Source organism: Geotrypetes seraphini, chromosome 3 (genome assembly GCF_902459505.1).
Source record: "Geotrypetes seraphini chromosome 3, aGeoSer1.1, whole genome shotgun sequence".
Classification (NCBI taxonomy): domain Eukaryota; kingdom Metazoa; phylum Chordata; class Amphibia; order Gymnophiona; family Dermophiidae; genus Geotrypetes; species Geotrypetes seraphini.
This window is the reverse complement of record NC_047086.1, coordinates 273,636,195-273,661,860: the sequence shown is the minus strand read 5'-3', so window position 1 is coordinate 273,661,860 and position 25,666 is coordinate 273,636,195. Positions and strand designations below refer to the sequence as shown.

General features: G+C 43.2%; 1 protein-coding gene across 1 annotated transcript in view; it reads right to left on the bottom strand.

Annotated features, from left to right (window-relative positions):
- Positions 1-25,561, bottom strand: part of ACTN2 (actinin alpha 2) — a 421,202-nt gene extending 395,641 nt beyond the window's left edge. The window contains exon 1 of the mRNA XM_033936711.1: positions 25,286-25,561. Coding sequence (XP_033792602.1) covers positions 25,286-25,408 — 123 coding nt within the window. The 5' untranslated portion in view covers positions 25,409-25,561. The remainder of the gene's footprint in view (positions 1-25,285) is intronic.
- Positions 25,562-25,666: the final 105 nt, after the last annotated feature.

Sequence of the window (25,666 nt, the reverse complement as noted above, 5' to 3'; positions counted from 1 at the left end):
ATGCCAATGATATTCTGTTTTTCTTTCCGATAAAAGACATCTCTAATATAGATCTTTGCTTGCAAAAATATATGGAAATGATCGGAAGTTTGATGAGTGAACATGATTTGAAATTGAATGTTAACAAAACGCAGGTAATGGTGGTGAAAGGTCAAAGAGACAATTTTGAGTTGAAAAATGTGTTTGTTATGGGAGAAAAACTGCCGGTAAAAAAAAAAAGAGATGACTGTCTCGGAAGTGTGCTTAGATAGCTGTTTGACAATGGAAAACCAAATATTAAAAATAATCAGGGATACATGCAACTTCAAATACTATATAGATTGAAGCCAATTTTACCAACACACGATGCTGAGTAGGGTGGATTATTGTATTTCACTATACATTGGAGTTGTGAAAGGGAAGCTGAGGGCTTTTCAAATGCTTATCAACTCCGCTGTAAGATTAATCACAGGGGTTCCTAGGAGTACCCATATAACTCCTGTTTTGAAGAAATTACACTGGTTACCTATGCAACAAAGAGTACAGTTTAAGATTGTTGCAATTATATATCAGACATTGTATCATGCTTCCCCAAAGCTCTTACAATAATTTTTTTAGATCTATAAACTGAGAAGAAAGCTTAGAGATGTAAATGAGATGAAATTAAGTTTGGAGGGTAGAATGTCAACTATGCATGCTAGCAGGGCCGTCATCAGAAATTTCTGGGCCCCTTACTGAGCAATCCTATTGGGCCCCCACGCACCCCTTCCCCCCCCCCGACCCCCCCCCTTCTTCCATGGGCCGAATACACACATACTTTTCTGCTAATGCTCCACCTAAGCCAGTCCCTTAAAATCTTCTTACGTCCATTGGGTGATTTGGCATAGAGGAGATATTCATAAAAAGAACGTCCGTCAAGATCTTTACTCATAGACTGTGCCATTTGCTTTAAATCATCTTCCATCATTAATCCAAATTGCACAATTCTTTCTCTGTCTTTGTCCTGAATGACATCTGGCCACATTGCTGGATCCTTCCAGTCAACAAATTTATGAGCAGGCACGGAGAACGCATTTTTAAACAAATGTAGTTTATCCTTGTACTCCTTATGTAATTTTAATCATCTATGGATATGTTTGTATGTTTATTGTTCAAACGGTGTTATTTATTTCCCCAAATTTATTTTTGTTATACGCATTGAAAATATTTGATATTGCGTTTAAATCAAAATCTCAATAAACTTGAAACTTGAAACGAGTGCCCGTGAGATTATGGGAGGGTTAAATACTCAAAACTTAGAAGAATAACAATTTACTTAAAGTTTTTGCTACGCCAGCTTTCTGGTATCTTTACATACAGTGGCGTACGTAGCATATGTAACACCCGGGGCCCATCATTTTTTGGCACCCCCCCCCCCCATCTGTAAGAAAAACATGATTTTTAGTAATAAACCACACGTCACACATGAGTACCTAGGAAAAGGCAGCATCTTACATATTGCAGTGAGCAGTACATCAATACACCCATTGTAAAACTAAACAAGCACAGATCAATCCTACACCGTCAATCCTAACAGAAAACCATGTCTTTTGAACAAACAGAACACAGAAAACACCTTCGCCTAGTATGGAATATGTCATCACAAACTAACCCCTCCCCCTTTTACAAAACTGTAGTGTGGATTTTAGCCACAGTGGTAACAGCCATGACGCTCATAGAATTCTGAGCATCAGAGCTGCTACCACCACGGCTGGCGCTAAAAAACGCTCCACAGTTTTGTAAAAGGGGGGATAAAATAGAAATACACAGTTTCAACGCTCTAGCTCAGAGGTGCCCAAACGTTTCGAGCTTGTGAGCTACTTTAAAATGACCAAGTCAAAATGATCTACCAACAATAAAATTAAAAAACACAAAGCACACTATACGCTGAGAAAATGTTAATTATCATTCCTATTCTGGGTTTTTTTCAAAGAGGTCAAGGGAGATAACTCTATGCATCGTCACCTCAGTAACAACCATACAAAAATAGACAAATATACCCCCCATCCTTTTTATTAAACCACAATAGAAGTTTTTAGCGCAGGGAGCTGCGCTGAATGCCCAGCGCTGCTCTTGACGCTCATAGGCTCCCTGCGCTAAAAACCACTATTGCGGTTTAGTAAAAGGGGACCATATTGTAAAATATAGACAGCAGATATAAATTCAGAACTGTGCATAGTAAGTGAAGGGAAGTTTTCATCTCTGGGAATTTACCCAGTTAACTATTAAGTTATTTGGGCAAATTCCTTTGAAAACTGTGGTAATACTGCCTCCACTTTGCTAAATTTAAAATAAAATCATTTTTCCTACCTTTGATGATTTCATGAGTCTCTGGTTGCACTTTCTTCTTCTGACTGTGCATCCAATCTTTTTTCCCTTCTTTCAGCCTATATGCTTCCTCTCCTCCACACCTCATTCCCTCCCCCAACTTTTTCTTCTTCTCTTCATGCCCCCTTTCTTTTTTTCTGTTTCTCTTCTTTCCTTCTGTCTCCCTGCCTGCCCCCTTTCTTTCTTTCTCCCTGCCGTTCCCCAAGCCACTGCCACTGCCGCTGCCATCGGGGAACAGGACCCAAACGCCACCAATGGATAACGCCGATGACGACCCATGCTCTCTCTGCTTCGGGCCGACCAGCATTCCTCTCCCCGACGTCAATTCTGCCATCGGAGAGGAAGTTCCGCCCAGCCAGGCAGCGATTGGTTGGCCCGAACTTCCTCTCCGACTGCAGAATTGACGTCGGGGAGAGGAAGGCTGATCGGCCCGATAGATCACCAAGGCAAAGTGAGTCCTGGGTGATCGACTCACTTTGCCTTGGCGAGCTACTGGCGCCCCTGCCTTAGAACACTGCCTAGGTCCCTGGGGGAGCCCGGGCCCTCTGTCAGCTCCGGGCCCCTGAATGCAGGACCGGTAGAACTGCCCTGATGGCGGCCCTGCATGCTAGGATCAGAGCATCAATGATATCTGTGGCTGGTGTACAACTATGGAATGCCTTGCCTGGTATCCTACGGTTTTGTATGGGGAGGATGAATTTTAACAAAATGCTGAAAACTCAATTGTTTGCTAATGCCTTCTTATGCTAAGATGTATTTCAGTTGATAATCGCCTTCTAGAATTTTCTCTTTTTTTTCTGACATCGAAGCATGATTTAAAGCTTGTTTGTACTTCTGAACTGATTGAATTTGTGCTCTATCCCTATTATAACAAGGATGATTAACGATGTTGTCTCGATATGTCTATGTTCTACATGATAATCAGAGGGAAACAAGATTCTATGCATGTCATATGGAAACCGCATAGTTGTATGTGACATATAATTTTTTAAAATAAATAAATCTATCAAACTGCGGTAGCAGTTTTTAGCACAGAGAGCTGCTCCCAACGCTCATAGAAACTCTAAGATCTTCGGGAGCAGCATGGGCCATTCAGCGTTGTTCACCACGCTACAAACTGCTAGCACAGTTTGATAGAAGAGGCCCTTTATATCTCTTTCCTTTATTGTAGATTGATGAGCATGAGAACTGCCTTTGTACAATGCTTCCTGTTCTGATATCCTCTGTTTAACACAAGCATGTCAAACTCAAAGGCTGACACAGGCCAAATAAACAAGGTTTAAGTTTATGTGGGCCGCAAAAACGTCATTTTTCATAGAAACTTAGGTTTATTTCAAAAAGTACAGTATAAAAAAAGAAAAAGAGCAATGATAAAATTAATGTTTTCTTCCTGACACTTGGCATCTCTTCTCTGCTACTATTTTTCCTATTTCGGGGAAAATCTTGTCCGCAGTGATTACTTTTAAAACTGACCCAAGGTGAATGGCATTAATTCTGGATATAATAGGAGGCTTTTTTCCTTTCATAAGTGTAAACAACTGCTTGCACCGATAAGTACTTCCAAACATGGAAATAATTTCTTATGCAAATTTTTGAGTATTTTCAAACCTGGCTGGTAAATATTTGTAAAATTCAAGTAAGCCAACTTCACTGTATCTCGTCTTCCCAAATCTGTATTGCACTGGATCTCAATTACTTTCATTTGCATATGATTAGGTACAGATTCTATATTTATTGAGAAAATTGAATAAAACTTGTCTTCCAAAGATTAAAATCTGCAAATCTTGTTTCAAACTCAGTTCTAAGGCTTAAAATTTTTCTTTGTATTTTTGATACAATGCAATTTCACCTAATCTTGATTTGGAAAGTGCATTAAATCTTCATTTTTCAATTGCTTTTCCCAAAGAACTAGCTTACATTGGAATGCTTTAACTTGATCACACATGTTCGTAATGATCTGATCTTTTTCTTGCCGTTTTAAATTTAAATTGTTTGTATGTTTTGTTATATCAACCATGAAGGATAAATTTTGTAACCATATTGGATCAGAAAAACACCTTGTGTCTTGATTTTTAGTTATTAAAAACTGACATATTTCTTCTTTCAAGTCCCAGAATTGTTTTTAGGACCTTGGAGCAGGTAGCCAACATACCTTGGTAAAGTAGGACAAACCGGAATATTTGCTTTCTAATTCACTTAAGAAAGCAGAGAATTATTGCTGATTTAAGCCTTAAGATCTAATAAAATTGATAATTTTTTTGACAAATGTCAACACATTTTCCATGTTTATTACCTTTGTGCATAATACTTCTTGATGTATAACGCAATGTGTATGATGAATCTTGGATCCATCACAAGATTCACTTTGGTTTTTTCGCAGTAATGCCAAAAAAAAAAAATCATTGTTTTTTCCAACCATTGAAGGAGCTCCATCTGTAGCTACAGAAGTTATTTTTGACAGAAGTAAACCGTATTTTTGCAGAAGTTCATAAACACAATTAAATATATCTTGTCCCCAATGACATTGCTCTGACATTCATCACTGAAACATGGCTGAAAGACCTCGAAAGCCCTGAAGTTCCACATCTCTGCCCACAGGATCACAACATTCTTCATCTTCCCAGAAAGCTCAAACAGGGAGGCGGCCTGGCAATAATCTACAAAAACTCATACACCATCGCCGAGACAGACTCAAACTCTCAACCCGACCTAGAATACATCACAGGCAAGCTCGAAAGCGAACACAACCTCACACACAAGAACATAGGAATCCTCCTAGTCTACAGACCCCCTAGCACCAATTCAGACTCCATCACAAAAATGATGGAAATAATAACAAACCTCACTTGCCAACATGACAAACTAATCATACTCGGAGACATCATCTTACCCCTTGAATCTGCAGAAAATAAAGAAGTCACTAAACTCAAGTCTCTAATTGAGGACTGCCAAATCACAATCATACCTTCAGGCTCCACCCATGAAAAAGGCCATACCCTCGACCTGTTTGCATCCTCTTCCCATAACTTAGTCAATAGGGCCAAATGGTCCCCTGTCCCATGGACAGATCACGTTCTCCTAGAATTCAGCCTAAACCTAACTGACATAGACCTGAACTCCAAAGCCACCAAAGATACAAGACTAGTTCGCAGGAAAACAAGACCTGATTTCTTCTGGAACATAGTGTCAAAATCACTCCCTCCCCCCACAAATAACACCACCTCAATGATAACCAACTGGAACAAAATCGTAGCCAAAACCCTAGATACTGTATTCCCCCTCCAACCACGCATAATAAAATCAAACCGAACTTCGCCCTAGACAAACGACTATGCAGACTGTGACAAACCTGTAGCCAGCTTTGCCCCTGTAAGGGATAAAAGCAGGACACGGTCCCTGGTCTGAAGGGCTGACCAGGTTAAAAGTAAAGTTTTGGAAATGGCTGACTACCCCTCAGACAGTGTGGGATTGGGGGCGGGACTGACAATTAATAGATGTCCCCTTTTGATGAAAAAAATAAATGGTCATGTTAGGCATGACCTACAGCAGTGCAAGGAGGCAGAGAAGGAGAGAAGTCTCTCTCCTCAACCCCACCTTAGTGAGGACATAGAGATGTCTGAGGACTGCCCAAGCTCAACCCCAGCTGCTGCTGAGAAGGCAGAAGCCATGGAGATCTCTGAGCCATTTTTGGAAGCTGATAATTTCCCTGCTGAAATGGAGGTTAGTTCCTAAAGGGAGTGAAGCAAGGATGTGTTTGTGTTGGCTCCCGGTAATCCAAGCCCTAGCTGGCAGTGATTAGAGATAGCAGGAGAGCTTTTCTGTTTCACTTTGGGGGCTGCCCGGAGGTCAGTGTTTGCTCATGAGAACTGTATCCTGGATAAGTGTGAATTGCCTGTGTGAAAGCTTCAGTAAAACTCTGCTGCTTATCTATTATCCTGCTGTGCTCGTGAGCTGAGAAACTCAGCTGTTACTAATGAGCTTAGAAGTCAGCTCTGAACTCTTTAACCGTTATTCAGCTAGGTTAGCTGAAAGTTGGAACATTAAGTCACAGTTGCTACTTTAGGTTTCTGCTTTGTTAGGCAGTTTGTTTTCATGCTTTTGGAGATTTATTTTTTGTGGCATTTTTGTGTTTCTGAATCCTGGTGAAAAGGACTATTTTCAAGGCAAAGCAAGTCCAGGGAATTGCCATTACAGGCCATATTCTAACTGGAAGCCATTCTGACAACTCTGACACCTGTATGATATTTCAACTATATGCTGAAGTGCTGCATTCTATGTGGGTGGCTGATAGTATTCAGACCCCCTTGGTTAATAAAGCTAATGAACAAGTTTTGAACAGACTTAAAATTGTGTCACCTCTTTTTTGGGCAAAGTTGATCTCAGTGTGGCCTGGCAGACTAGGCAGGAGCCTAGGTCTGTTCTAACCTGAAAAGCCTTCCTCCTACCTGAGGAAGCCACGCCAATAGGCCAAGATTCAACACAACTATACCCCCTGCCGGTCAGAGCAGGTAATGTGTGTGTCACAAGACGTCTAGAGAGGATATGGAGGAAAAGCGCGGCCTGTGTCTGACCCGGAAGCCTTCTCTCTGACGTTGCAACATCAGAGGAAGGCTTCCAGAAGAGGCAAGGGATGCGTGCGAGGAGCCGCTTCCCACAGCTTTGTGCAATGCAGCACTCAGGGAGCCGACACGAAGACCCTGCGTTGATCACACCATGGACTGGTCTGAAGCTAACACCGGGGGGCAGGCCAGAAGGCAACACACATGAAGGAAGAGAGACAACAACGGTAGGGGAAATGCTTTTATTTTATTTTTTTATTTAGTGATTTTACATCTGCTGTCTGTTCAGGAAGAAATGCATTTGTTTGTTTTTCTCTGGGGGTTGTACTGCTTGCAGAGTCTTGCATCTTAGAATTTGTTTGTAAATATTAGTACTTTTAGTTTTTGGTCCTGCATTTGCATGGGGTTATCTGTTTTCTGATAGGAATGAATGTTGAAAAGCATACAGTGTGCTTTGTGTATTTTAATTTAGTGGTTAACCATTATGTGTTGTTAATACGATTATATTGTATGTGTGTATATATGAAAAATGGATGGAAACAATGGTGTTACAATTAGTACTATTATGGGGGCGGGGTCTGAGGCAGAGATTGGGTGGTGATGGGTACAACTTAGCCCAATGTTCTTCAACTGCCGGTCCACAAAATAATTATTTTATTTCCGCCGGTCCACAGGTGTCAAAAGGTTGAAGAACACTAGTATAGATGGTCTTTTTCCAAAGATTAGAGATTTGTGGTTCCAATGTGAGAGTGTCATCTAGGACAGTGTTTTTCAACCTTTTTACACCTATGGACCGGCAGAAATAAAAGAATTATTCTGTGGACCGGCATCGGTCCATGGACCAGGGGTTGAAGAACACTGGGCTAAGTCGTGGCCCAGACCCCGCCCATCTCTACCCAATCTCCACCCCAGACCCCGCCCCCATAATAGTACTAATTGCACCTTGCAAGTCCCATGCCTCATCTGGAAGCCTTCCCTCTGATGTTGCAACGTCAGAGAGAAGGCTTTCGGTTCAGGTGCAGGATGCCCGTAGGAGCCATTGCCTGTGGCTTTGTGCACTGAATCAGTTAGGAAGAGGGAGCTGGCTCGAAGATAACGCCGCATCGATCGCACCATGGACCGGCAATTGAAGAACACTGTTTTGGTCCTGATGCACCTGCTGGCCCTGTGGACCGGCAGGAAATTTCTGTGGACCGGCACTGGTCCATGGACCAGTGGTTGAAGAACAGTGATCTAGGATACATCCAAGAACTTTGGTGGATTTCTCCATTGTGAGGATGATGCCAGATGGAAGGATGACGTTAGTCATAGTGTTCTGTTGAGCAGTATGGAAACCAGTGGCTTTGTTTTTGGTGGCGTTCAGTTTTAATTTGTTGATGGTTGCCTAGGTTTGGATTTTTTCTATGTTTGAAATTTTTTCGGCGATGTTATTTTGATTATAAGTTATGGGAATGAGGAGAAGAATGTGGTCAGCACAGGACAGTATGGTTTCATCTTCCAGTTTAATGTGTCCAAGTGAGCTCATGAATAAATTAAAAAGGATTGGGGATAACGGGGAGCCTTGTGGAATGCCACAGAATGGCTTCCGGGGGTTGCAGTATTCTTTGTGCTTTTTGACCATGTATTCGTGATTTTGTAGGAAGTCAGCGAACCATTTCCCAGTTATTCTGATTTCCGAGAGTTTGGTAAGGAATAGTTGGTGGTCCACTGAGTCGAAAGCCGCGGAGATATCAAATTAAAGTAGTAATGCCTTTGCCTGAGCTCTGCAGTTGTTGGATTTTGGTGATTAGAGTGATGATGAGGAGCTCGGTGCTATGTTGTTTTCTGAAACCGTATTGGGATGTGTGAAGGCAGGAGTGTTACTCTATGTATGTAGTTAACTATTTGCTTACATGGGTCTCTAGGATTTTAGTAAGAACCGGAATGCCGGCAATTGGCCTGTAATTTGAAACTATGGAGAGGTCAGCTTGTGCTGTTTTCGGAATCAGGGTTAGAGCAATTTTACCCATTTCTTTGGGTAGGTGACCCTGATTCAGGGAGCTGTTTAGAAGGTTAGTGAGCCAGGAAATGATTTCATGAGGAGCTGCTGAGAGGAGGTATGTGGGGCAGTTGTCTAGGGGGCTTCTTTGTGAGGATAGTTTCGATATTAGATTTTTGGTATCGGGGATGGTGAGGTTAGTGAAGGAGGTCCAGACTTGGTCCGCTTTTATGGGCTCATAGTATTCAGAAGTGTTAGGTTAGAGACTGCTTGGGATGATAAAACTGGATAAAAAACGAAAACCTAGACTGCCTCTTCCTCACAGAAACCTGGCTAACATCAGACACAGACCCCAGAATAACTGAAATCTGCCCAAAGGGATACAAAATAACAGTGGTCTGCAGAGAGAAAAAAAAAAGAGAGGAGGAGGACTAGCAATCTTAACCCTAAATATACTTGAAAAAACATCCACCCCATATATGGACTTTCTAGCCTGCCAACTCTCATGTTCCACTATAAAAAGTTCACTAAACTGCATTATTCTGCTACATAACACCGGAAAACTTGACCACAGTAAAACCTGAGCTTGAAGACTTCATATACCGAAACTCACTAACAGCAACCTACAACCTAATCCTAGGAACATAAGAACATAAGAAAAGCCTTCACCGGATCAGACCGAGGTCCATCCAGTCCGGTGATCCACACACGCGGCGGCCCCTTTAGGTACTGCCGAATGGAGACCCAGATATACCATAGCCCTCAATATGATTTGCAAGAAGGTGTGCATCCAACTTGCGCTTGAATCCCAGAACAGTAATCTCTGTCACAACATCCTCCAGGAGAGCATTCCAAATTCCCACCACGCGCTGTGTAAAAAAGTACTTCCTGATATCCGTCCTGAACCTGCTGCCACTCAGTTTCAGTCTATGACCTCTTGTCCGTGTCACATCTGAAAAAGTTAGTAATGCTGCTTCTTGGTCTATTATATCAAATCCTTTTAAAAGTCTCTATTAAATCCCCTCTCAGTCTTCTCTGCTCGAGGGTAAATAGTCCCAATTTCCTAAGGCGTTCTTTGTAGCTCAAATTCTCCAATCCCTTGACAAGTTTCGTGGCTCGCCTCTGTACCCTCTCCAGCAGAATTATGTCTTTCTTGAGGTATGGAGACCAGTGTTGTACACAGTATTCCAATTGCGGTCTGACCATTGCTCTATAAAGTGGCATTATTACTTCTTCCGATCTACTCGTGATCCCCTTCTTAATCATACCCAACATCCTATTAGCTTTCTTCGCCGCTGCTGCGCATTGAGCCGAAGGCTTTAGGGTTCTGTCAATCAGTACCCCCAAATCCCTTTCTTGTTCGCAATTTGCTAATGTCGCCCCCAACATCTTATACTCGTGTTCTTTGTTTTTTTTCCCTAGATGCATCACCTTGCATTTGTTTATGTTAAAATTCATCTGCCACTTTGTTGCCCACGCTTCTAGCTTGTTCAAATCCTCCTGGAGTTCCTCCCAGTCCTTTTGAGAGTCAACCGCGCGAGATAGTTTTGTATCGTCTGCAAACTTTATTAAATTGCAAGTTGTTTCATCTTCTAGATCGTTTAGAGGACTAGAGGACATGTAATGAAGCTAAGGGGGGACAGGTTCAGGACTAATGTCAGGAAGTTCTGCTTCACTCAGAGAGTGGTTGATACCTGGAATGCCCTCCCAGATGAGATTATTGCGGAATCGACCGTCCTAGGCTTCAAGAGCAAACTAGATGCATATCTCCTTAAGAGAGGCATATAAGGATATGGTGGACTATAAATTACGACAAGTGTACACCTGGCAGGGCCTCCGCGTGTGCGGATCGCCGGACTTGATGGACCGAAGGTCTGATCCGGAGATGGCAGTTCTTATGTTCTTATGTTTATAAAAATATTGAACAAGATAGGCCCAAGAACCGAGCCCTGGGGCACGCCGCTAGTCACCCTCTCCCATTCCGAGAATTTCCCGTTTATGTTACCTCTGCATTCTGTTCTCCAACCACTTGTCGATCCATCTATGCACTTCACCTCCTATACCATGGCTTAGTAGTTTCTTCATAAGCCTTGCATGTGGAACCTTGTCAAACGCTTTCTGGAAGTCCAAGTAAACTATGTCCACTGAATTTTCATTATCCACTTGTTTGTTCACTTTCTCAAAGAATTGTAGTAAATTTGTCAAATATGACTTCCCTTTCCTAAAGCCGTGTTGACTAGCCCTTATTAGGTTGTGATTCTCCAAATGTTGTACAATGCTGTCTTTAATTAGTGTTTCAATTATCTTCCCTGGAACAGAAGTGAGGCTCACAGGTCGATAGTTTCCCGGATCACCTCTTGAACCTTTTTTGAAAATTGGGATAACATTTGCTATCCTCCAGTCTTCTGGTATTTGGCCGGTTCTAATTGACATATTAGCTACAGATTGTAGCAATTCACCAATTTCGACCTTAAGTTCCTTTAATACTCTCGGGTGAATTCCATCCGGTCCAGGGGATTTGTCGCTTTTCAGTTTATCAATCTGAGAGTATATCATGTCCAATGTCACATTTACTGTTGTGAGGCTTTCTTCTATGCCTCCGGTGAATATCTTTCCTGTGTCTGGCACTGTTGAAATGTCCTCTTTAGTGAAGACAGAGGCAAAGAATGAATTTAACCTATCGGCAACCTGTTTATCCTCCTTAATTGACCCTTTCTTTCCTTGGTCGTCGAGAGGACCCACTGCCTCTCTTGCTGGTTTCTTATCTTTTATATATCTAAAAAAGGGCTTGAAGTTTTTGGTTTCCTGTGCTATCTTTTCTTCATAGATTTTTTGGCGTCTCTTACCACTTTATGACACTTTTTCTGGTCAATTTTGTGACAGTTCCAGGCCTCTGATGTTTTTTCTTGTTTCCATTTTTTAAACGAATTCCTCTTCTCCCTCACTGTATCTTTCACCTCTTTTGATAACCACGCTGGTTCTCTTTTGTTCTTCTTTCACCTTCCTTTAGATATCTTCAGTATGTGAAGATTCTGTGCTTCTGTGATGGTGTTTTTCAGCAGAGACCATGCTTGATCAACTGTTTGGTTTTCCGCTTTGTTCTTCTTGAGCCATTTTCTAACCATGGATCTCATGCTGTCATAGTTTCCTTTTTTGAAGTTAAAGGTCGTGGCTTTATTCTTGATTGGTTTCCCCTTTCCGATGCTAATGGAGAAATAGATTATATTATGATCACTTGTCCCTAGTGGGGCCTTAACTTTTACATCAGTTGCTCTTCCCAAAAAAACCATTTATGACCAAGTCCAGGACTGCATTTCCTCTTGTCAGTTCTCCTACCATTTGTTCCATGAAGCCATCTCCCATCATTTCCAGGAATTTTATTTCCCTGCCGCAGTTTGACGTTCCCAAATTCCAGTTTATCCCCGGAAAGTTGAAGTCTCCCATGATCGTTACATTGCCTGATTTACATCCACGATTAATTTCTTCCATCATTTCTTTGTCTGTTACCTCAGTCTGTCCCGGAGGTCGATAATAGAGGCCAATTTGTGTGTCAGCCTCTTTATGTCCAGGAATCCTTATCCAGAGTGATTCTAGTTTTCCATTTGCTTCTGTCTCTCTTTCTCTAACAGACTCTATTTCATCTTGGACATACAGGGCAATACCTCCCCCTTTCTGCCCTATCCTATCTCTTCTGTATAGTTTATATCCTTTTAATACTGTGTCCCATTCATTTTCCTCATTCCACCATGTTTCTGTTATTCCTATGATATCCAGATGTTGTCTACTTGCTAATTCTTCAAGCTCTCCCATTTTGTTTCCTAAGCTTCTGGCATTCGTGTACATACATTTAAGTTCTGTTCGTGCTAAGTTACTGGTCCACTCATCCTTTTTTGTATCCAATTGATCCCTTTCATTACCTCTTGTAGTGTCCTCATATTCATGCCCTATATCTGTATGATTGCTTGGAGTTACCTCCTCAGGATATCTTGGTGTCCGGGCCATCGACCGGCTATCGACTGTCGGCTCTCCCCTGATCTTTAGTTTAAAACCTTGTCAATGAACTTCCTTATGTTCTCAGCCAGGACTCTCGCTCCTTGTTTGGCTAGGTGAAGTCCGTCTTTTCTATAGTACCCGCTCTTTCCCCAGAATGTTGTCCAGTTTCGCACGAAGTCAAAACCCTCTTCCTCGCACCAACACCTCATCCAGGCGTTCACCGCTCTCAGTTCATCCTGTCTCGTAGCGTCCACTCTCGGTACCGGAAGGATTTCCGAGAAAGCCACCTTTACCTCTTCGACCTTCAACTGCCTTCCAAGTGAGCGGAGCTGGTCCTTTAATTCTTCCCTGTCGTACTTCCGTCCGCAAACATCGTTGGTTCCCACGTGGATGAGCACCGCTGTTTCCTTTCCCCCTGCTCCTTCTATGATCCTGGTGATCCTGCTTGTCACATCCTTCACTCTTGCACCAGGCAGGCAGGTGACTAGTCTATCCCTTCTTCCTCCTGCAATGTGGCTGTCCACATTTCTTATTATGGAATCTCCGACTATAATCCCAATCTTCTCTAGTTGGAGGATCCTATGGGGTCTTAAGTCTGTATCCTCGGAGTGATTCTTGTTTTCTTTCATCTGTGTCTCGTCCTCAGTTGGTATATCGTCTCTGCTGATTGGATTGTTGTCTCTTACTACCTCAATTGTTCCAGCCTCCTTGGTTGTTCGGATGCTGTTCTCCAGCCCTGGGGTCTCCATTATCTACTGGTGGGCATCTTCGATGTATCTCTCCAATTCTTCAATCGCTTCACAAGCGCTGGACTCCACAGTCAACCTCTCCTGCATGCGATTTTCCTCTTTATTAATGAGAAGTTCTTCTAGTTCCCTCACCGTTCCTTCCAGCAACCAGACTTGCTGTTTTAGGCTTTCCAGCTCCCTGCACTGACTACAAATGTATGCCATAGTCCCAGAGGGGAGGTATTCATACATATTACAGCCGGTACAGAAGACTGGAAAGCACATCTTCTGGTTTCCGTGGGTGCTCATAACCTGCTTATGACCCAAGGATTTGGGATCAATAATTTGTTGGCCTTGCTTCCTGGCTCTTTCTTAAGGCGTCTTCGCAAAGGCGCTCTCGCTAAGGCGAGCGCCTTTGCCGCTTGCCTTCGCCGCATGCCAAACGACCGCGTGCCGTTGGCCCTCTCCCTTTTAAGGGGGAGCCGAGTCGCACTGTTGCTGATGCGCTGGGGGGTGGGCGGAGCTACCTCTCGCCTACCCCACGCTGCCTGCGATCGTATCTAGCCTTCCCTTGGTGTAAAAGATAAAATAAGTATGTCTCCTTACAGTTTTGCTGCTCCGGTGGTTCCTGCCTCCTTCACCGGCTGTAATTGATTTTCCGCGGCTCTCCCTTTTAAGGGGGAGCCGAGTCGCGCTGTTGCTGACGCGCTGGGGGGTGGGCGGAGCTACCTCTCGCCCACCCCGCGCTGCCTGCGATCGTATCTAGCCTTCCCTTGGTGTAAAAGATAAAATAAGTATGTCTCCTTACAGTTTTGCTGCTCCGGTGGTTCCTGCCTCCTACACCTTGAAGACCAATCATCCAAACAAGCAGATAACTTTTTTTATTTCTCGATGCCTTATAAGAACATAAGAACATAAGCGTTGCCTCTGCCGGGTCAGACCAGGGGTCCATCGTGCCCGGCAGTCCGCTCCCGCGGCGGCCCCCCAGGTCCATGACCTGAAAGTGTTCCCTACCTAACCTAAAATATCCATACCCTATTCGCTCAATGTCCTGTAAGGTAAACCTCTATCTGTACCCTGTTATTCCCTTTGCTTCCAGGAAATCATCCAGTCCCTTTTTGAACCCCAGAATTGTACTCTGTCCTATCACCTCTCCGGGAAGCGCGTTCCAGGTGTCTACCACCCTCTGAGTGAAGAAGAACCTCCTTGCATTCGTTATGAATCTGTCTCCTCTCAGTTTTTCTGAATGACCTCTTGTTTTAGTTGTCCCTGTTAGTCTAAAGAATCTGTCCCTCTCCACCTTCTCTATGCCTTTCATGATTTTATAAGTTTCTATCATGTCCCCTCTCAGTCTCCGCTTCTCCAGGGTAAAGAGCCCCAGCCTGTCCAACCGTTCGGCATATGAAAGGTTCTCCATACCCTTTATCATCCTCGTTGCCCTCCTCTGGACCCTCTCGAGTATTGCCATGTCCTTCTTGAGGTATGGTGACCAGTATTGGACGCAGTATTCCAGATGTGGGCGCACCATTGCTCGATACAGTGGCAGGATAACTTCTTTTGTTCTGGTAGTGATACCTTTTTCGATAATGCCCAACATTCTGTTCGCTTTTTTTGAGGCCGCTGCACATTGTGCCGCCTGCTTCATTGTGTTATCCACCAATACCCCCAGATCTTTTTCTTGGCTGCTTCCCCCGAGTACCCTCCCTCCCATCGTATAGCTGTACATGGAGTTCCCCTTCCCTATGTGCAATACCTTACATTTCTCCACATTGAAGCTCATCTGCCATTTTTTTGCCCACTCACTCAGTTTGTTCAGGTCGCTCTGCAGTTCTTTGCATTCCTCAACAGTTCTGGCCCTGCTGGAGAGTTTTGTGTCATCCGCGAACTTGATAACTTCGCACTTTGTCCCCGTTTCTAGATCATTAATAAATATATTGAACAGCAATGGTCCCAGCACTGACCCTTGCGGAACACCACTTGTGACCCCTATCCAGTCAGAGTAGTGCCCCTTTACTCCTACCCTCTGTTTCCTGTCCGCCAGCCAATTTTTGATCCATCTGTACACGTTCCCTTCCACCCCGTGACTCCACAGTTTCTTCAGTAAGCGTTCATGGGGCACCTTTTCGAAGGCTTTTTGGAAATCTAGATATATAATGTCTACTGGGTCACCTTGGTCCAATTGCTTACTTATCCCCTCAAAGAAATGCAGTAGATTTGTTTGGCATGATCGGCCTTTACAGAAACCATGCTGGCTTGATCTCATCAGATTATTTTTTTCTATATGCTCATTGATACCTTCCCTGATCATTGATTCGACCATCTTCCCCGGAACAGAGGTTAAGCTCACCGGTCTGTAGTTTCCCGGGTCGCCTCTCGATCCTTTTTTGAAGATCGGTGTAACATTCGCTTTCTTCCAGTCCTCCGGGATTACCCCTGTTCTCAAGGACAGGTTGCAAATATGCTGCAGTAACTCTGCTGTTTCATCTCTGAGCTCTTTTAGTATTCTTGGGTGGATCCCGTCTGGGCCCGGAGCTTTGTCCGTTCTTAAACTATCTATCTGCCTGAGAACGTCTTCGAGACTTACCTCCATGCATGATAATTTCCCCTCTTGGTCTCCCCTGAAGATTTTTTCCGGTTCTGGCACACTGGATGTGTCCTCTATTGTAAAGACCGACGAGAAGAACTTGTTTAGCCTACCAGCCACCTCTTTTTCCTCTTTCACCACTCCCTTCCGGTCACCCTCATCCAGGGGCCCCACCTCCTCCCTCGCTGGCTGTTTCCCTTTCACATATCGGAAAAATGGTTTGAAATTTCTTGCTTCCTTTGCTAGTCTCTCCTCATACTCTTTCTTGGCTTTCCCGACTACTCGGTGACATTCTTTTTGTTGCTTCCTGTGCTCTCTCCAGTTTCCTTCAGTTTTGTCCTTTTTCCACTTCCAAAATGATTTTTTCTTGTCTCCTATCACTTTCTTTACTTCACTGGTTATCCATGCAGGGTCCTTTGTCTGATTCTTCTTGGAACCTTTCCTAAATCTTGGTATATATAGGTTTTGTGCCTTGTTTACTGTGTCCTTGAATAGGGACCAGGCTTGCTCCACAGTCCGAGTTTCCTTGGAGCTGTTTTTGAGCTTCTTTCTCACCATTTGTCTCATGGCATCATAGTTCCCTTTCTTGAAGTTAAATGATGTTGCCTTGGTTCTCTTTCCCATAGGTAGTCCTACTTGCACTTTGAACTGAATCATGTTGTGGTCACTGGTTCCTAGTGGTCCTATGATCTCCACATCCTTCACGGGGCCTTTCAGCCCATTGAGGATCAGATCCAGAGTCGCTGATCCTCTCGTTGGTGCCTCGACTAGTTGTTCCATGAAGCAGTCCTGGACTGCTTCCAGGAACTCCGTTTCCCTTGCACATTTTGAATTTCCAAGACACCAGTCTATCCCAGGATAGTTGAAATCTCCCATAACTATGGTGTTTGGGTTCTTGCATTCCCTTCTCAGCTCGGCTACCATTTCTGTATCTTCAGCTTCAGTTTGCCCAGGTGGACGGTAGAACAGTCCCATCTTTATCTCGGATCCGTTGCTTCCTGGTACTTTGATCCACAATGACTCCAGTTGGGCATTTGTCTCTGCTGTGTCCACAGTGGTTGAGTGGATGGTATCCCTTATGTATAGTGCTATTCCTCCCCCCTTCTGGTACGTCCTGTCTTTTCGGTAGAGTTTGTATCCTGGCAGTACTATGTCCCATTTGTTTTCCTCGTTCCACCATGTTTCCGTGATCCCTATGATGTGTATGATGTATCATTCCAGATTTTAGACCCACAAACTGACCACAGCCCAACCTACCTGAACAACCGCCTCATCCAAACCACATCAACTAGACATAGGAACACGCACACTCCTTTTACACACCTTCAAATCAAAGAGGTCAAATGGAAAAAAAACTATATGATGAATGGCCTCCTAGCCACACAAGCAGCAAAACTCGACAACCAAATCTCCAATCTACTAATTATGACCCCAGACTGCAAAACATTCAGAAAAGAAATAAAGACTCTACTTTTCAAGAAATTCCTGCAAACAACTTAATACTGCTAGCTCCTTCCCACTTCCCAATACCACTTCCCAATTCCCCAAAGCAACCTCATCTACTCTTTATCTTCTCTGGAAATCACCAGATATCTTCTTGTAATATGTTTTTAGTAATTATTTTATAATCCGCCTTGAACCGTAAGGCAATGGTGGAATAGAAATCTCTAATGTAATGTAATGATTGTCTTTGATACTTCTGTTTGAACCACTTTGACTTTGTTGAGGAAGAAATCCGCTAGGACTTGTGCTGAGATTTTGTTTGTGTGAATTGCAAATTCTTGGTTCGGAGGGGATGTCAGTTGTCACAGGATTTAGAAGTAGACGGGACACTGGGAAACAGCGATCACAACATGATCCGCTTCAATCTGGAAACAGGGACAAAACATTGGTCCAGAATGACAGCCACGGCGCTAAACTTCCGAAAAGGGAATTATGAAGGGATGAGACGCATGGTGGGAAGAAGATTAAGAAAAAGATAAACACTGTAAAGACGCTAGAGCAAGCTTGGTCTCTTTTTAAGGATACAGTCACCGAAGCACAAAACCTATATATACCATGTATCAACAAGGGATCAAAGAGGAAAAAGAATAAAGAACCGGCATGGCTCACTGTAGAGGTTAAGGAAGCGATCAGAGACAAAAAAAACCTTGTTTAAGGAATGGAAAAGATCAAAAACAGACGAAAACTGGAATAAGCACAAACAACAGCAACACAGGTGCCATAAGGCAGTGAAAGGGGCCAAAAGAGACTACGAGGAAATAATTGCCAAGGAGACGAAAAACTTCAAGGCGTTCTTTCGCTATATTAAAGGGAAACGACCTGTGAAGGAAGCGGTGGGACTGATGGATGACCAAGGAATAAAGGGAGCGATAAAGGAGGACAAGGCAATCGCCGACAGACTGAACACATTTTTTTCGTCTCTATTTACCAAAGAGGATATACACAGCATACCGGAACCCATCAGAATATATGCTGGAAGTGAAAACGGGAAACTGGCAGGGTTGACGGTCAGTTTAGAAGAGGTATGCAGGCAGATTGATAGGCTCAAGAAATGAAAACCAAAGGATCGTGAATCAAATTGATTCTCTGACAATACAAAGATTCCAACCTTTAAAAATGATGTTACATAGTTCAGGCAACTTTATAAAGAGTTTTTAGATACTAAGATCTTGTTATTAAGGTTTACTTGACGTGCTGGCACTTTGAGGAAATTCTTTGGTTTTGTGCGGCAGTTTGGGCACTCGGGCTCAAAAAGGTTAGCCATCACTGCTCTAGGCCTTTACCAAATAACAGTTGCCCTTTAAAAGGGAGTCTGGCAAGAGCAGCTTTAACGGTGGAATCACCAGCCCACTGTCTGATCCAGAGCATTCTGTGAGCAGAAATCAAATGTCAGGACACAAATAATGTCGTACAGGGCGTCAGCTACATAATCCATACCAGATAAAAGAAGTTGAGGAGGAGGTTCATCACCCTCACTCTCCAAAGTGTGCACTCTAGACAGACAAGTGTATGTGACAGAAGACACCGCCGAGGCAGCTTTGACTCCTAAAGTCACTGCCTCTGCCTCAAAAGGTCTGCAGAGAACTATATCCACTGCATGTCCTTGAGCACCACACTGCCTTTGCTCAGAAGGGAGGTGCGCTTAGTGACCTGGCAACCAAGAAATCCATTTTAGGCTGACTAAAAAGCTGCTGACACTCCTATGCCATAGGATACAGCTGGACATGGCTCTTGCTACCTTGAGAGCTCCTTCCGAAGCATCCCACTGCTCCAAGATCAAGCTGTTAATATCAGGATGCCAAGAAAATGCTGAAGACTGAGCTCTCATGCCACACCATAAGGGAGGAGGAAGTGGAAGGAGCTGGCTGAGTGACTAAATCCAACTCATGCAGAGATTCTGAAATAAAATCTGGCAAGGCAGCAGAACCGTGCCCTAGTTCTAAAGCCAAAGCATGCTCTAAAGAGCCGGTATACGTTCCCGGGTCCCCTGCCATGGGAGGAGCATCTCCAGAAAATAAGGGATCAGCAAAATGATCATCATCATCATCCATGACTCCTGGAAAAAGGTCTCCCATGTCTTGGACAATGACAGACTGGGAAGAAGACGTGCCTTGTGAGACTTTGCACTGAGGAGATGAATCCGAGGCACAGGGGGACTGCGAAGGAGAAGCATGGCTCTCATGAAAGGCTTTCTACAGAAATTTCAGAAAGTCAGAGAAGACATCTTAACTAGGAAGCACTGAGTCACCTTGTGATGACTCTACATTGCATTTCTTGGGCTGCAGGGCATCTGTGTCCTTACGTGCAGAACAGTCACTATTTCCAGGCCCCCAAAAAAGAGATGGCCACCTCAACAGGCTAGCTGCCCTTTTGTCACCTTAGTATGCAGAGGAGAGGGTAAGTTGCCCACTCCCGCCTCTCCAGTCTGCGCCACAAGGACACTCCTGAGGCACAAATTTTGCTAATTTCTGGCATGAATTTGGGGTAGAAGAGCTAAGGACTACATCTCAAACAGTTTTGAGCCAAAAAATTAAATTTTAAAAGTACAGGGAACGTTTGGAAAAAAAAAAAAAAAAATCACTATAAATTCAAGATGGCCTCCATCAAAATTGCCACGCCTACAATTGCTAAAAAGACAAACTTCCTAAACACAAGAGAATGGCAAATTTAGGACTTTTAAGGTGGGGAAACACAGGGAAACACTCAGAAACCTTTAGAACCTTGGTTTTCAGACAATCCCTCCCCCCACCCACCACCACAAATTCACCTCATAGGCTGTAACAGCATTAGTCACTGTGACCTGTGCTGGCAATGTGCTGCAGCCTGCAGCCTGCCTCAGCTCTCTTACAGTAGCTGGAAATGAGAAAAATCACTGCCTCAAGCTGGAAATGCTTCTTCAACACTGCTCTTCGGACTGTCAGTCAGACAAGTTGTACACGATGTGGAAGCTAAGAACTATCAAAAAATACTTTGACACAACATCCTTTAGACTACTGGTGCAATCGCTGACCCTATCTACCCTAGATTACTGCAACATCACCTACATGGGTATCCCCAAAAAAACAGTACAAAAATTAAGATTAATGCAAAACACTGCAGTTCGCTTGATCTTCGGACTGAGGAAAAAAGACCACATCAGCCCCTATTACAAAAAATTACACTGACTACCAATGGAGGTGCGAATACTGTTCAAATTTGCATGTATCTGTTACAAACAAGTCTGGGGCCTAGCACCTTCCTACCTGCAAACACACTTCACTCTGCACAACCCCACACGTACAACCAGAAACAAAAACATCTTTGCATACCCAAAGATCACAGGCTGCAAATACAAATCCTTCCTAGACAGAACCTTCATGTTCCAAGCAAACAGACAGCAATCCTGGCTGGGATACCACATAAATAAAGCCAGACAGACCTACAACACATTCCGAAAATCAATTAAAACCGCTCTATTTGACAAATTCTTTGCCTACTCAGATGACCTCTCTCAGGTATTCTTTCCCCTTATAACCCCAATGTATTATGTAACTTCTTTCTCTCATGTATTCCTAATCATCATGTAACTCTCTTTTTCTTGCATTGTGTAATTCGCTGATTGTTCAGCCTTCTTTCTATGTGAACCGCCTAGAAGTCAGTCTGACTATGGCGGTATAGAAAAATAAAGTTATTATTATTATTTGAATGTACCTCCACCCCTGCGGACCGCTGGACATGTTAAACAAAAGGGGGAAGGCAAAAAACACAGCTGGCACCCTGCAAGACACCGCTGAACCTCCTACAGATGCCAAACAGCCTGCATTCAGCCTGCTAAGCAGTAGGTGAGGATGAAAAGTGGGGATGGTTCCAAGCTCCAAAAATACTTATGCAGACTGCCCAACAGGTACCACCAGGGATCGGCCTGTCAGCTGCAGACTAAAGTCTGCTTCTTCTCTACGCAGGCAGAGCTGAAATCAAGGTGAAAGCGAGAACTGAAAACACTGAATAAAGGTCAAAAACACCAAATAAAGGTCAAAAACACCAAATAAAATAAGAAAAGAAGACAGCAGAACAAACACTCCCTCTGGTTCACATGCACAAGGGAAAAACAGCAGGTGGCAGTAAAGCTCCTAATGAAATAGGAGGGACAGAAAAAAAAATCCAGAGTAGATAGATTCCTTCTGCATATGGCTCACGGCCATGGGGTGATAACCCACTTGGCTAGAAGGACACACCTATTGCACTGGCATAGAGATTAGGGGTTTCCTGATAATTTTCTTTCCTTTAGTCCCACCAGAACTGTCCAGGACTATCAGCTATCAGCTGGCACAAACTCGCAGATCCTGGAACTGAGCTGATATGGACAAGGAAATGCTACTTATCTAATGACACCTTATAACTCCTAACATTGGCTGCAGTAAAATCACATCTTGAAACTCTGCTTGCAACTATCATGTGGAAAACACACAATCAACTTTGGATATCACAAAAAGTATATGGCTGATTTATAATATTTATTGCAACTTATTAACAGGGGTACACAGGAGATGATAACTCACTAAAAACCCACATCTATCAAAACCTTTACTTCTACATGTATAATTGTACTTTTGCTGCACTAGATGACCTAGCAAACCACCCTGTGAAATGGATCCAACAGCTTGTTTCTCCATGGTTTATGAAGTGTACCATATTTGAAAAGAAATCCCTGCAACAAAGACATCTGCCTGGATTATGACAGACAATAATACCTTATGAGCTGATGTTATAATTAGAAACTGCACTCATTGTAATCCTATGGACGTCATCATCTCCTACTAGCAACTGTTGACAGATCTCATACCATGCATATCACTGAAATGGCAGCAGTCTAGGGAGAACAACCCACAAATAGAAACAATGGCACATTACTTCCAACCCCTTCCAAGACTCTCATTGAACATTAATGCTGAAGAGTGCCAGGATTGTGCTGAGATCACCATGTTAAGAATATTATTGCTAAGAGAAAATCCCAGCTGTAGCCCCCTCCCAAAAAAAATAAAAATAAATAAAATGGCAACTGGGAAACTTTCTGGAGGTAACTTCAGCTCTCTGAAAAACTATATACTGTATATATATATTTCAGTGCTCTCAGATCATTTCAATGTCGTTTGGCTGTGCATAGTATGTTTCCCAGGATTAAAGGAAGCAGCCAGTTACCTGCCAAGATATGAAAAACACTCTCGCTGGATGTTATTTTTGACAACATGTATTCTTTAACATTTTTAAAACAATGTTCAAATCACATACAGTGAACAAAATCTAAGCTGAGGGATATTTTTCAATGGAAGTACAACTCCCAACTTTTGAGACCTCTGAACAGACCTAGACGTTATAATAAAAAACAAGTTCGTAAACATAAGCATTTGTTCACTCTGTCACGCCTCTTTGGTAGGTTACCTAAACCATATATATATAATCAGTTTCTTAAAAAAAATAAAATAAAAAGAGATACAAGCTATACCTTCTTATGTTTAAGAATTTTATATTTTTTTGGTTCCAGCACAAACTGGAGCCTATAAGAGTTGTACTTCTACCTGGACTAATCAAAATTACTATTCGTCTCCAGATACAAAATATTTCACAGCAACAATTCGCTAAAAAAATATCTGCTCCATTTTGGTTACAGTTCCAAGAATATGGGTTCTGCCACCCAGCTATCTGCCTTCTGACCTATGCAGCAGCTTCAAGGGCACTGCAATCTAAGGCAAAATAAAATGTTGCATATGTGATCCAGAACTGAGGGAGGAGTGTTCACTACTTACATTAAAGAAAAATAAGTTTTTTATTCCCACTGTCAAGCTGAGCTTTCAGTGAACCAATATTACTAAGGATAATGCATATTTTTTCAGTAATACAATTTAAGAAGTCACACTTGACTCATTTGTTTTTATGTATTTTTTAATGTTTTTAAATGCATTTTTATGTTTGATTATGTATGTATTACTTTGTGATCTGCCTTGATCCAAGGAGATTATAAACAAACCATATGCTGACAGCCAAATCTAGTAACTCGGGGGGGGGGGGGGGGCTTTTACTAGCATTCAGCATGCACTAAACTTTATAAAAAGGGCCTTGTCTGTGTTTACACATGCTAGCACAACACAAATTTATAAGTTCCCTACAATAAAATGGGATCTTCAAAACAAACACCAATAATGTTAGCATATGCTAACATTGTAGCGCATGTTAGTAATTAGCTGTTGATAGAACAAAGCAGTACTATACAAAGGGCTATGAGAGCAGGGCAGCCACACAAGACACAAATATGGAGGGGCACAAAGATGCTCCAGGCACACCATCTGCTCTCAGTAGTGGTGAAGCAGGTAAGGGATGCCGGTAGGTAATTTACAAAAGAGCTGAACTAAATCAAGCCTGGTGCAAAGGTCTGACATGTTTTTAGAAAACCCAGCCAAGTACAACCCCCACCACTAGAAACGCAAACCTTATGAACAGGGGGGAAAATGTAAAAGCCTGCTAACACTAACTGAATTTAAATTTTTATATCTTGGGGGGGGGGGGGGGGAGGTTCCTCTGGGGCCAGCCCAGCATCAGTGCTGCACATGACATCACAAGTAGACTAAGGTTCAATTCCTGGACCCGAGTTCTGCAGAAACTCCAGATGCTGAAGAGATAAAAATGGGAATCTCAAACATTACAGCACACAGTACCTACAAAATGGGTTCAAAGCACAAACATGCAAGATTCTGAGTTCAAATGTGTTTATTGGATTTCAGCAAATACATAAGACAGTACAAGAACAATTAAACTGTAACAATGCCATAGCAGGACAGGCCAACAGCACAATAAAGCGTAAAGGGTAACATTAGTAATAACCGGAGCGGTTCAGGATGCAAGGCAGTCCCCCAACACGGGCAAAAGAGTAGCCTGGAGAGAAGAAGAGTAGAGAGGAAGAAAATTGTGGCGGAGGGGAGAGCCCCTCCAGAGAGTGAGAAGCAGCAATCATCTGAAGTAGAGAAACAAGGAGACAAAGTTTCCGAACAGGGGGAGCAAACATCCGCCTAGAACCGCAAGGCACAGGCGGAATAGAAATCCCTAATGTAATGTAATGTAACCCAACCACAGGTCAAATGAGCGGCACAGCATCACAAGGTGTAGAATATATTAAGTAAGTATGATGGAATTGTCAGCAGTTAAAAAGAGAAACATTTTATAGGGTTCCAGAATTCAGCTGCTTTAGATTCATATACAAGATTCTGTACAGAGGCACAATTAGTGGCACTCAATGAAGGAGTGTCACCGTGATGATTGGATTTTGGAATGAGTTTTAAGGGGGAAAAAGAGTAACTGTGATTGAAGGCTCTTAAAATATAATGGGTACAGGGTAGTGACCTGATTTTTGGGTTCGGGCTGTAGTCCTTCAGTTAACTAGACAGTCTGATCTTCAAGATAGCCACAATGAATATGCATTTGATAGATTTTTCATGCATTAGGGATATCCTGAAAATCAATCAGACCGTCTTGATGTGCTCCGCGAATTGGGCTGGAGAAGCACTGCTATACAATAAAAATTGGGAGAGCTCTCTTGACATACAGGCACTCCATCCTTACTAACCTTCCTTTGCTGCTTCTCCCAGGCGGGGTCTAGCAGCAGGTCTCTGTCCCACTCATCTTCTTGGAGCATGTACTCATCTTCGTAGGTGTAGCTGTACTGCACGTGCGTCTCTATTTGGTTCATGTTGCCGGGAACAGGACAGAACTGACAACGCGTTTAGCAGAGTGTTGGCTGAGCACCGGAGCTGAACAGCAGCAGCACAAGGACGAAGCAGCGAGTGCACAAAAGGCCGCCGGCGACTACAGCGCCTCGCTCTCTCCAGGGAAGCTTCGAGCGGAGTGCGGGGCGGCATATAATGCTTCTTGGGGCACTTGACCGCGCCCTATTCCCGCCCTCACGACGGGAGCGATATAAAGGGAGTAGGAGTCGGTCTCCTGAAAA